The sequence below is a fragment of the Lepidochelys olivacea genome (genome assembly GCF_965140295.1).
Source record: "Lepidochelys olivacea isolate rLepOli2 genome assembly, chromosome: 14".
NCBI lineage: Eukaryota > Metazoa > Chordata > Testudines > Cheloniidae > Lepidochelys > Lepidochelys olivacea.
In genome coordinates, this window is record NC_140424.1 from 7132116 (window position 1) to 7145703 (window position 13588).

Sequence of the window (13588 nt, forward strand, 5' to 3'; positions counted from 1 at the left end):
ACATCTCTTCTACATGAAAATCTTCCTGGTAGCAAGCAACATCAAATTAATCCCACATGTTTCATTACAAGGGATCACATCTGTTCATTCTCATGAGCAGGGTGCTATCAATAAAACTTATTCTCTTAGACCCTTTTTTCCCCATTCTGCATCATTGTTACTGAGAAAGCAAAAGTATGTGAATGAAATGCCTCAATAAATTCTCTTTCTTCTTTAAGGTCTTCTTCACTGAAATTTTACAAAACTTTTCCTATTGTGATCCTGATCAGGTGAGTGCCAATCCATAAACCCCTGAAACCAACACACAGAGAAATCAATATTGCACAGTACATAAGGCCACATGGGAATGAATACCTTCACCTAGGAAAGGAATGAGCCTCTGACAGTTTGGATGTTCATATGATCTTTTCCAAACCAAAACCAGACCCACGAAACCTTCTGAGGTTCACCTAGCAGTTCCTGGCACCATATATAATCAAGTAAATGGAAGAACATAAACCTTAGAAGACAAAACATGAACAAAAACAAACAAACTTTCCTTTCATTTTCTTCCATAACAACTTAAAGGTAACAAGAATTTGCTAAAAAATTCAAAACCTCAGAAGAAAAGTTACTTTTTAAAAGAAGCAGCATGTGGGCTATTATTAAAGTTGTTTTTCTTTTCTTTTATAAAAAGATCTCCAATCCCCAAACCCCACTTGACTTCAATTGTGTAAAAATTTCATTTCAGTTCAGTAAACACTATAATTTTCACTTTTCAGCTGAAAATGGAGATCTCCTCCAAACTCCTTTGGGACCTGGTGGCCTCTTTGCAGAGCCCTGAGCTTGGGAGATGTGCAAAGAGGTGAAATAGGGTAAGAATGAGTAGAGGTAGTTCATGGTTGCTTGCACAGGAGTATGCAAAACTTCTTTTCCTCAAAAAATAATTTTGGTCTTTGTTTCCCCCCGCCCCAAGCACATTATCTCCTGATCATAAATTAGAAATGAAAAAAATAGGCTAAATGATAAAAATATTCCCTTAAAATTTAATGCCATCTAATGTAAATTAAAATTAGAAACGTCTACATGTAATTTTATTTGGAAAATGAAAAAAATTCAACTGAAAGTTTAAAAAGAATATTTTTGACAGTAATGGTGATTCAAGACTATTAAATATATTTTCCTCTGAAGTGTTTAAGGATTATTTGTAACTTTAATTTGGGGATGTAAAGAAGTTAACTTTTTTTCTTTTGCTATACTATTAATGTAAAAAAAGATCAAAGAAAGAAAATAATTGAGATTCAAATTCCATTTTTAAGCAAAAATGACAACGTCTTCATGAGTTAATATTAATCCTTTAATTATGAATTTCAAAGGTTTAAATACTTTCTGTGACCTTGGCTTTAAATAATTATGCCAAGTGGAGCTTTCCTTAAATTCAAAAAAAGATTCTGAATTGTTGATCATAGCCATTTAATGGCTTCAGGCTGGCAGATTTCCAACATAATCCTCAGAATGCTGTTTAAAATTACAGACCAAGAACCTGATGCAGGTAAATGAAATGTCAATATAACAAAAAGACTGTTTGAACGGTATATGCATAGTCTTATTTTTTGTTGCTGCATATCATTTTGTAATAAAATGTGGAATTTATCACACTAATACATGTTAAAATATTTAAAACAACTGTATGCTTACATACACAAATGGCCTATTTTAAACTTCAAGTAGTTTTCATTTTAGTTTAGCACAATGTTTAAACATGTCCTTTGATGACAATTCTTTTCTTTTCTAAGGAACTGAAAATATTATAAAATAAAATTTAAAGGCTGGTGATCTTTTCTAGATAACTGTATGCTGATTACTCCATTAAAAGCTGCAGCAGCCTAGGTAAGAATTTATTCCTACTAAATAAGAATCCAATAATGGTGATATTTTTAAAACAATAAAAAAACAAACCTCATTACAGAATAAGACTCATCTTGCAAACCCTTATCAACAAGCTTAACAATACTACCACAAATAAGTGACAATTTAGTGAGATTACTCACAGCAGAAAAGTTAAGCACATACACAAGTGTTTAAAGGAACAGAGCCATAGTTATTTAAAAGGCCAGGCTCATTAGTTACTACTCCATCTGCATTAAACACTTAATCCTACAAACATGCACATGAATAACTTTAATCATATGAATAGTCAGATTGACTGCAATGGACCTGAATGAAGTTACTCACATGCGTAACTGTTTGCAGGATCAGGCTCTATATTTAGGCTGGGATGTGTGAAGGAGCTTAAAGAAGCTAGTCACCCATATCCCATTGAAACTTGGTCACCTAGCTTCTCTCCTTTGAAAATTTCAGACTTCAATGTTACTGCTATGTATACTTAAATATCTAGCAATATATATTTTCTGACTTGGTTCTTATGACTACATACTGGCAAAAGATATGAAAGATTCTGCTTTAATTTGGAAGTACAGTCACCAGTACTGTGAACTGAGTATCTTCAAGATTTGTGATTCAGTCTGTGCAGCACCAAACAAACTGGACCACTCCCATGAACAGTCTAGATTTCACCCAGGACATAGAGGTTGGATCCAATCTCAGATGAGTAAATGGATACAAGGAAAGCTGAAATATGTATATGTAAGTTCCTTAGTGCCAACGAACCAACATCCTAAGGGAAATGGTGATGATAACTGACAACACTGGTAAGCGATCACATAAATACGTCCAAAGGACAGGAAATAGAGAAACGTACATAGCAATTTTAAAAAGAATTTGTAAAAATGATATTGAGGAAATTCAAAATACCATCTTTTTAAGCATTACATTATTTAAAATGTCCAGAGATTGTTGAATACAGTTTTCTAAAATATTAGTATCATAACATATAATTAACCATTTTTATTTCTAAATCACATAGCCGTGAGGTTTTCACACTTCTATCAGATTCCATTTCTGTGTGTTCCTTTCCTTAAGTATTCCAAATCTTGCTGATTTGTATCAAAAACACCTACCCAATGCTGAATGAAAGTGAACCCTATAAAAAGGAGTCAACCTTCAGCCAAAAACATCCATACACTGAGTCATACTGTGAATGAACTGGTTGAGCATAAGGTGGGAGAAAGCACCAGTGTGTTTTAAAACATTAATCCACATACTTAAACATTTCATGCACCTCTACCCAACCTTCCCTCCTCCCCACCCCACAAAATTGATCTCCCCTTAAACTGTATTTTGACAGAGCAAAGTACATGGATTAATAAAGTAGGATCTCCCTTGTCAACCCCGTCCTAATCAAGGAGAAGTGATAAACCCCATCCTGGATTGAAGCTGCATTTCAAATCATGCTGTTATTCTGGTCTACCATTTCCCTCTCCATAAACTACTGTATACTAGATTGGTGTTCTGACCCTACTGCTACTTCTGTTAGAGTGTGACACTCTGCTGGGGAAGAAGTCTAGTCAAAATAATAGTAATTATCCTCATGAAATCAGCATTTTGTTATCATAGAAGCCTTTCATTCAAGGACCTCAAAACTCTGAGCCCCTCCAGCCCTAAATGCCACAGGACTTGACAAATTCTGATCGGTAGCAGTTTCCTTTATTTAAGTGACATCACAACTGTTGTTGATCTGTATAATTTGTTATAGAGTGTGTCACTTTGGATACATTGTCCCTCACTTGCTATGACCTAACCAGGTTTGTGTAGTAACAGCAAGTGAATCTCTTACCTTTTCCAATGTCATCTCTGTCTCTGCAGCATGTGTCCTTTTCAGCTCTAAGGCCATCTTTTCCGACTCTGCTTTAAGCTTATTCACTGCAGTCTCGTGATCCCGAGCAGCCCGCTGCTTTTCTTCTTCCCGCAGAAGACTAAGCTCTACCAACTGTTGCTTCCGCTGAGCATTTACCTGAATAAGCTCTTCTCTCAGCTTGTGGATTTGGGCCTCCATATCATGGATAATCTTAAATTAAAAAAAAATAATGGAAAAACACTTCTCGTATGACTTCTTTGATCAGACTGTCAGCTAGGATAGGGAACAAGCTAGTAGAATTCCCTTTCTCCTCTCCCCTCCCATCAGCATTCATCTGCACTTTAGCATTCTCTTTCTCTCTTTTACCCTGCCTTTGCCTTCACACACAAATGGGAAAAGCTTCCTTCTGGCCAAAGTTTGGATGGAGGCAACAATGCCACAGCAGCCAGCAAGAAAAGCCTGCTTGAGGGCCAAGGTAGAGTTCCAAACTTAGTATCCACTCGCCCTCCCTTTCACTCCACCAGAGAATCAACTTTACCATTCATTTTGTTCATTCTTCCAATCCTGGCTTTGCATCTTCTCTTATACTATTTCCTCTCAATCTCAGTGTGCCAAGCTCCTGCCCTCTCCTTATTAAAATCCCTCCTTAAGACACTTCTTCAGTAAAGTCTGCACACACAGGATGCAGCTCCAGGGCTAGCTAACACTGTTTGTGAACCTGTCAGGCAGCTAGAGGATACAAACATGTGATGCCCAAGGCAATTTTTTTTAGTGTATTGAAAAAAAGATTTTTCTGTATTAACAGGATTTGGGTCAACCAGTACTTCACCCACCATAAATGAAAATCACTTATAGCTGATAGCTGCTGAGTGTAAACCATATTCCTGGCTAGGGTAGAGCATCTAAAAGTGACAATAACTTGTATCAATTTGAAACTGACAGTCTTTGGCAAGGAAATTGTAGGAAGATGGACCTGGATAGTATTCTAGATTTAGTTATGATCTGATAAAGTGCTCATGACAAAGGTTAGCAAGGGCAGCACAATTAATAGAAAAATACTGAACTCAAAACTAAATATAACAGTCCTACCATTCATAAAACCACCCTCATTAAAGACATCCAATCCAAGACAAGAAGAAGAACAAAAAAAGGTAGATATCAAAAACAAAGTAACGCTCAGTCAAAATCATGACTGACCAAAGCAGCTTTGGTGTATGATATGAAGCTTGGTAAATTTGAGTTCTGATGAAAAGTAAGTTTGAAAAAGGAGCATCAACTGTGAGAACTCTGCCACTGATTTCCAGGCACTGAGAGGCAAGACAACCCAACAGACCCCAATTGTCATGAAAGAACACAGACACTTAAACAACAGGGCTCTAGCCCTTCTAAGACTTACAGCATGGTCATCAAGGCCTAAAACTGAAATGAACAGGTAGACAGTGCAGACAATGTAGCTAAGTATATTGACTTTCCTGAATTTGAAGACAAGCCATTGTGTTCTGAACAAGATGAAGCACCTAAAGGTTCCTCAAGGGCCACATACAAGAGAGTGCATTATTGTAACTCAGCCTGGAGATGGCAAAGACAGGGGTCTGCATTTGAGAGGAAAAATGACTGTCCCCCTGACCAACTGCTAATAGAAGACGACACTATACAGGACCATCATTATCTACATACCAAGAAGCCATGAAGAATTTAACAAAACTCCAAGGCTCAGAACTACATTGATAAAGGTGCAGGTGCAGTCTTTCTTTTCTCTGTGAATTCCCCAAACTAGCAGCAACACTTCCATCATGGCCAGATTCATTCCCAGCCAATTCATTCCCATGCATCTCCAAATCTTGGTTAGACTTTAAGAATGCACAACAACAGATGACAGACGTTGATGAACTGCCAAGACTCTTCTAACCATGTCTCAGGCAAGGGATAACTTTTTCAAAAGTAGCAGAGTGTCTTAGGAGTCTAAGTCCTATTAGGTGCATTTGAAAATTTTACAGAAGAAAGGTCCTCAGATACAATAACAGACTACCCTGATTATAACACAGTCCTTACAGCCCAGGATTTAGGCTTTGCGCAGCTCTGGCATTCAGAAGATGGAAATTACAAAGCCATAGTACTAACAGTCTTGTAGTATTTACTGGGAGGCATTTAATATGCACCTCTTATACGTAAAAAGAAAAGGAGTACTTGTGGCACCTTAGAGACTAACCAATTTATTTGAGCATAAGCTTTCATGAGCTACAGCTCACATCGGATGCATCCGATGAAGTGAGCTGTAGCTCACGAAAGCTTATGCTCAAATAAATTGGTTAGTCTCTAAGGTGCCACAAGTAATCCTTTTCTTTTTGCGAATACAGACTAACACGGCTGTTACTCTGAAACCTTATACGTAACTTATTTAACTAATGTTTGGGGTCAAATTCAGATGTGACATACAAAGGGTGCAGGTTACATGTCTGTAAGTAGACTTTAGGGGTCTAAATTGTTCTAACTTACACTTGGGAGTGGCTGAAGGTATAAGTTACGGTAGGAGTTGCTACTTTAGATTTACAATTTCTTACACATTCTTCAGTTGTTTTTTCAACAATCCTACTCTTTCCCAGCCCCTCAGAATGTAAGAATGTATATTACTATGATTTTTCAGTGTGAAAAGTACAAATAGACTTACTGTAATCATCTTGAAATTATCTATTTGAATTCAAGATTCTACAGCTAAAGTTTGGTGAGAAGCTTCATAACAAGATTGTATTATAAACTGTCCAAACAAATTCTGAATGGCATGGACTGCAAGTTATTTCTTTTAGATCTCTATTACTTTTCAAATACTTCATTCCCAAAAGGTGTGTGTATGTTGCATGTTTATTCTGTAGTATCTACAATCATCTAAATAAATTATGATTAACATTCTTTCATAATATCTGAGCTCTATGTTAGCATGTAACAAACTCTGAAGAAAAAGGAAATGCTTCATTCACAAAAGTACTAGACAATCTAAGTACATTTCTATCCAAAGTTGATAATTACATCGTAAATACTGCATTGTGCATTGGTGTACGCCCCCAAATTCATTATGCTAATATAAGTATTAACCTTTCTTGGAAAGTTGCTATTCAAGACCGTTTTTTGTTTACACACTTTCTTGATTATTCATTGAATTATTCCATATGTCAAAGTTATAAATTTTCTGTGCATGTGTGGAGAGAGAAAATACATCGCGCACGCGCGCGTGTGTGTAGAAAGTACTTATCTGTGTGCAAAAATATGACCTACTAGCTACACGTTAACTACATCAGCATTATTTCAAACACATGATCAATATAATGCAATCTGCATCCTTTTCTGTTCTTTTCCTCTGTACATGGTTAACTTTTTAAAATTAAATTTGTATACATACTAAAACAGTGTACAATCTATCATATGCCATTTATAATTATTTCAGAAAATCATTATGGCTTTGAGCTAAAGCTAAATTTTAACAGAGTACCTGGCTTTTATTTGAATTAAGAAATGTTACATTGACCAAAATAGATGGTTTTCATTTCTATAGGATTTTGGTCTTTGAGTTCTTGATAGACATATGCAATGTTTATTTTTAAATGCACTGCTCTATTATAAGGCCTGCCTGGAATTTTATTGATTATCTCAATGTATTACTTTTTTCCCCTTAAAAACAAACAAAGAAAAACCTTTAAAACATTACATCTTTCAAACAGCTCCTAAAAAACAAGAAAGTGTGTAGGATTAGAAGCCAAGGCTAACCTGGAGGATTCCAATGAAAATATATTCATAAAACATACTGGGAGCCAAAATGGAGGCCTGGCGAGTTCCAGTGTCATGTGTGATTGTTCCCTGTACCACGCGGTCCTATATCCGATCATTCGGAAATAAAGGCATCAGCCAACTTAGTGGCACAAACCAAACTTTTTGTTCTACAGGGAAAGTAATGGTAGTTAATATGCGAAGGAGCATTAACGTTGGATCGAAGAGATGACAAAAGCAGATTTGGGTCTAGCAGCATAAAAAACTGGAGACGGGGATGAGGCAGAGAAATTAATTAGATTAGAGGAGATTTTTGGTGCAGTGTCACTACTAGTAAGATGATTTAAAGCAACATCTAATCTCTCCAAACTGACTCAAAAATCTTAGATTGACAAGAACTGTCTGTGTTCCCCCAGTTGCCTTAAAGCAACCCACATCCTCAAGCTGGGGCTCTCTCTCTCTCACATCAACAAAGTCACTGGCAGTACTGGATTACAAGAGAACCACTTGCTATGAGAGAGAGAGAGAGACACTCATGTAAACACACAGATCTTAAAACTATCGCAGGAAATGAATGCAAAATTTTACAGCTTTAAGAAACATTTAGCTATGGTTTGATCAACTATTATCAAATATTAAGCATAAGAAGATTAGCCAAAGTTAATAGAAGCAAGAAAACTAAAATGACAGAGAAAGGTATCTCCAGCATTTTCTGCATTCAAAAGACCATGAAGGGGAAAAATTCACACAGCGCAATCAGCTCACTTTGGCAACAGCAGAAAAACAACAACAGTGCAATTATAAAATCTTACCCCTCAAAACTAAAATCTGAAGCCACACGGTTTTCTCTCTTGGTTTGCCTATAAGATTTAGTTGTGGTTGGTCCTGCTTTGAGCAGGGGGTTGGACTAGATGACCTCCTGAGGTCTCTTCCAACCCTAATCTTCTATGAGTCTATGATTCTAAGATCAAATCCTATATTCTGAGTACCGAATTTCTAAACTATTAGCCTAGATGGTCAGGCCTATGTCCATCAACTGTGCCTACAGAATTATTTGCAAGGCTCAAACTGTAAAGAGGATGTAGTTAGAACTCCTATCAGAACTACAACAATTAAGATATACCATTTATTTAAATATTTTTGGATGTTTTCTACATTTTCAAATATTTTGATTTCAATTACAATACAGAATACAAAGTGTACAGTGCTCACTTTAGATTTATTTTTGATTACAAATATTTGCACTGTAAAAAACAAAAGAAACAGTATTTTTCAATTCACCTAATATAAGTATTGTAGTGCAACCTCTTTATCATGAAAGTTGAACTTGCAAATGTAGAATTATGTACAAAAAACTCTGCATTTAAAAATAAAACCATGTAAAATTTAGAGCCTACAAGTCCAATCAGTCCTACTTCTTGTTCAGCCAGACAAACAAGTTTGTTTACATTTGAAGAAGATAATGCTGCCTGCTTCTTGTCTACAACGTCACCTGAAAGCGAGAACAGGCGTTCACATGGCACTGTTGAAGCCAGCGTCACAAGATATTTACATGCCAGATGAGCTAAAGATTCATATGTCCCTGGATGTTTCAACCACCATTCCATAGGACATGTGTCCATGCTGAAGACGGGTTCTGCCTGATAACAATCCAAAGCAGCGTGGACTGATGCATGTTCATTTTCATCATGTGAGTCATATGCCACCAGCAGAAAGCTGATTATCTTTTTTGGTGGTTTGTGTTCTGTAGTTTAGGCAACAGAGTGTTGCTCTTTTAAGACTTCTGAAAGCATGGTCCACACCTCATACCTTTAAGATTTTGGATGGCACTTCAGATTCTTAAACCTTGGGTCGAGTGCTGTAACTACCTTTACAAATTTCACATTGGTATCCTCTTTGCATTTTGTCAAATTTGCAGTGAAAGTGTTCTTAAAAGGAAAAACATGTGGTGGGTCATCATCCGAGACTGCTATAACATGAAATATATGGCAGAATGCGGGTAAAACAGAGCAGGATAGATACAATTCTCCCCCAAGGAGGTCAGTCACAAATTTAATTAAAGCCTTTTTTTTAAACCAGCATCATCAGCATGGAAGCATGTCCATGGTGGTTGACGAATGAAGGGACATATGAATCTTTAGTGCGTCTGGCACATAAATATCTTGTGATGCCAGCTACAACAGTGCCATGCGAACGCCTGTTCTCACTTTCAGGAGACACTGTAATTAAGAAGTGGGCAGCATTATCTCCCATAATCTAAACAAACTTGTTTCTCTTAGCAAGTGGCTGAACAAGAAGTAGGATTGAGTGGATTTGTAGGCTCTAAAATTTTACATTGTTTTGTTTTTGAGTGCAGTTAAGTAATAAAAAAACGACATTTGTAAGTTACATTTTCATGATAAAGAGATTGGACTACAGTATTTGTATGAGGTGAATTGAAAAATACTGTTTCATTGGTTTATAATTTTTACAGTGAACATATTTGTAATGAAATATGGTATAAAGCAAGCACTGTACACTTTGTATTCTGTGTTGTAATTGAAATAGATATATTTGAAAATGTAGAAAAACATTCAAAATATTTAATAAATTTCAATTGGTATTCTATTGTTTAAACAGTGCAATTAATCACAATTAATTTTTTAACTACAATTAATTTTTTGAGTTAATCACGTGAGTTAACTGTGATAAATCAACAGCCCTAATAAGGCCATTATGCTTCTGTTTAAACTCTGCTCAAGGAAGGAGAGAACACGAAGTAAACGTGTAAAACAACTGGAAATATATAGCATGATCTTCTTAAAAGAGTGGAAGTTTTACCATTAACTTCAATAGGAGAAGAGTCAAGTCAATGCAGAACACCTTTGAAAAATCTTACATAGAAAACCTAAAAGATGTTGTGATGTACCTGTATACACGGTATGTAATGTATCTCTTTCAAAATACTATATTATTTCAATGGCCTGATCAAAGAGCAATGAAATACATTATTAGTTTGCAATTTCATCATCAAGGAATTGAAGAGTACTCTACATATCCATTAGTATATTCTACATTATCTATAAATATTGGAAGTTTTTTTTTGTTCGAGGATTATGAGACGTGACTGATTTGGTCTTGTAAAAAGTGTACAGAGAGCCTTCAGTGCTTAAGCAGAGTATTTGTCACATCGGCAAAGAGTCCTGTGGCACCTTATAGACTAACAGACATATTGGAGCATAAGCTTTAGTGGGTGAATACCCACTTCGTCAGATGTATGACATGCCAGAAACGTTCACAGTAATAATTAGAAAATATCTTGGAAAAATTATCAATAACTTTTGAAGTTAAATCAACCCTACTGATAAAGGCTCTGTGTTTCATGTCATTTAATGTATTCCAAAAAACATCAACTTTGAACATATTCAGCCCTTTCTTTATCCGCTTACTAGAAGGGAAGGCAATATAAAAAAAACACAAGCAGCTATTACATAGAGTAGGTTAGCACATCATACCACAATATAAAAGACTCCAGTTCAGAACTGACATCTGAAATTCTGTAACCTCACTAGGTCTTAGCACAAGGGGTGGAAAGAGAGAAAATAATGATTTGCAACTCTAGAAACTGCTGCTACTGTGTCTATGACTATCTCACAGAGACTTTGCTTGCCTTCTCCTGGTCAGATGTTAAACATGTTGTCAATTCATCTTAATTAATGGCCTCTGTTTCAGAGCATCCTAGAATCAAAAGAGCGATAGTATTACTGGCCAGAAGTGAGGAATGCCACAGAGTTGTTTGTGTATAACCCAACTCGCTGAAACATTGCATGCATAGTTTCTTCCTCTTTGTGTCTGTTCCTGCTCAGTGCTGTATCACTTGGAAGAAAATTAAAATTCACTTATTCATTAAAACAATTCAATATACGAATTGTCAGCTGACTCTGTAAGGAGGTATTTCATTTGTTTCTACAGCATTGTTAAGGTGCTCTGATACACAGCGACAGATGTGGTAGACAGAGTGCTGCTCATCACACAGTAGATTGTTTGTAAAAGGCATAGCAAACATGGCCAAAGAAAAGAAGGTCTGAGGTCAAAACAACCCTGAGTAAAGAAGTGGAATATAATACATACCATAGGACCAAAGTCACAGGCTGTAATCTGACAGAGAAAATGTCAGTAATCGATGTACTAATGATGCTGCTCTAATGCACATAACTGCACAGGGTACATCCACTGACAGGACAACATTCTTCTAGAGGAACATGGAATAGTCTGTCCTGGTCAATGTACCAAACCATAAGATATTTAGTGCTAAATATCCCAGAAATGACTTCAGTTGAAAATAGGAGTTTACAATGACAAGTTGAATGGCCTCAATTTGCTTTATTAAGTACTGAGATATAGTTAGACATCGTAACATTGTTCTCAACTACCACCAAAAAACACGCAATGTATCAGGCACAAGAGAACTTTTAAAAAAAGAAAACAAAATGCCATTTGTTTGCAGCTATCGGTAAATACAGAGTATATCCATAACAACTTCAAATGCAATCACTTTGGTTTGTGTTTAAACCAAAATTGGTTTATATAAAGCAAGTCTTATCACTACGGTTATCACTCATCATTCTGGGTTCACTAAGTGATGCTAAAAAGACTAAAAATCTTATTCCTGTTGCATGGACTCTACCTAAATAAGGACCTTTGGAACCAGGCCAATGAGCCCAATCCTTGAATCCTGCTGAACTCCATTCAGTACTTCAGGGGCTAAGGGCAAAGGCGACTTTATACTATCTTTGCGACTCCTTGATCTTACAGCCACCTGAAAGCCATTTGGCCTTGGTGCAACTTAGAGCAGCTTCAGGGCTGCTCTAAAGTGCATCCAGCTGTCCATAGTCTCAATGGATAATGCCACAGTAGCTGTCCAGGCACATCAGCTACCCTGGGGCTGCAACAATAGGTGCAAGGGTGATCACTGCTGTTTTATAACACTTGCACTTTCCCATGTGCCAGAGAAATCTTCCATGGTCTGGTTAAGCTAAGTTTGTGGCCTCTTTGTACCATGAGAGTGACACAAAGGGGCTGCAGTAAGGCTGAGGATCTGAACATACATGTTTAAACTACACTCTGTTTCTGTTCTGAAAACGCACGACTTCTCAAACTCCAGATCATTTGGTTTAAACAATTTTGAATTAATAATAGTTAAATGATTAAACTTAAAGAACTGATTTGAATGCCATATTTTAAATATGGCTTCATAATTAACTTATTATCTCCATTTTAATCGATGGTGTTTAAAAGACTTTCTATGCTAAGTTAATAAAACTTCCACATATTTTAATTGAAATTATCTACTTTTACTTGTGACTGGTAAAATTAGAAACGTGTCAATAGGACGAGCCCTTTAATACAGTTATGTATCCTGAAGCTTCTTATCTATCTATGAGAGACTGTACTCTTCAGTTATGATGGTACTAAATAACCTATCAAAGCAACAACAAATGAAAACCAGGTGGAAGGAGTTGATGGCCCAAGAGACAGCCTTGACCATTAACCTCAGCCACTCAACATAATTCCAAGGAAATTTTGTGTCAGGTTAGTTCAGGCGTGGGCAATCATTTTCAAAGGGGGGCCACTCCATGAATTTTAGTACATCATCACGGGCCGCACATTTCTACTACATTAACGGAGGGGACGAAGGGTCTGGGAGTGGGCTTGGGTGCAGGAGGGAGCTCCGGGCTGGTGCAGAATGTTGCAGTGCAGGAGAGGGTGAGGGCTCTGGGCGGGAGTTTGGTGTAGGAGGGGACTCCGGGATGGGTATTGGGGTGCAAGGTCTTTGAGGGAGTTTGGGTGCAGGAGGGGGTTCTAACCTGGGGTTGGGGTGCGGGAGGGGGTGCAAGGTGCAGGCTCTGGCCAGGAGGTGCTTACCACAGATGGTTCCCGGCCAGCAGCGCAGCAGAGGTTGGAGGGAGGGGGCTTGTGGGTCTCCGTGAGCTGCCCGTGCCTGCTAGGACCACACCTGCAGCTCCCATTGGCTGGTTTCCAGCCAATGAGAGCTGTGAGGGCAGTGCTGGGGGTGGGGGCAGTGAACGGAACCGACTCCCCACCCACCAGGGT

General features: G+C 37.4%; 1 protein-coding gene across 4 annotated transcripts in view; it reads right to left on the bottom strand.

Annotated features, from left to right (window-relative positions):
• The window catches only part of CEP112 (centrosomal protein 112), a 357759-nt gene that overhangs the window by 139086 nt on the left and 205085 nt on the right, over positions 1-13588 (bottom strand). For 3 of the 4 annotated variants that reach the window (XR_014714068.1, XM_084647480.1, XM_084647479.1), the window contains one exon: positions 3716-3946. The exons of the other annotated variant lie outside the window; for it this stretch is intronic. Coding sequence is in view for 2 of the 3 variants with exons in the window: in XM_084647480.1 (XP_084503606.1) it covers positions 3716-3946 (231 nt within the window). In the remaining variant the exon portion in view is untranslated. The remainder of the gene's footprint in view (positions 1-3715; positions 3947-13588) is intronic. 4 annotated transcript variants of the gene reach the window in all.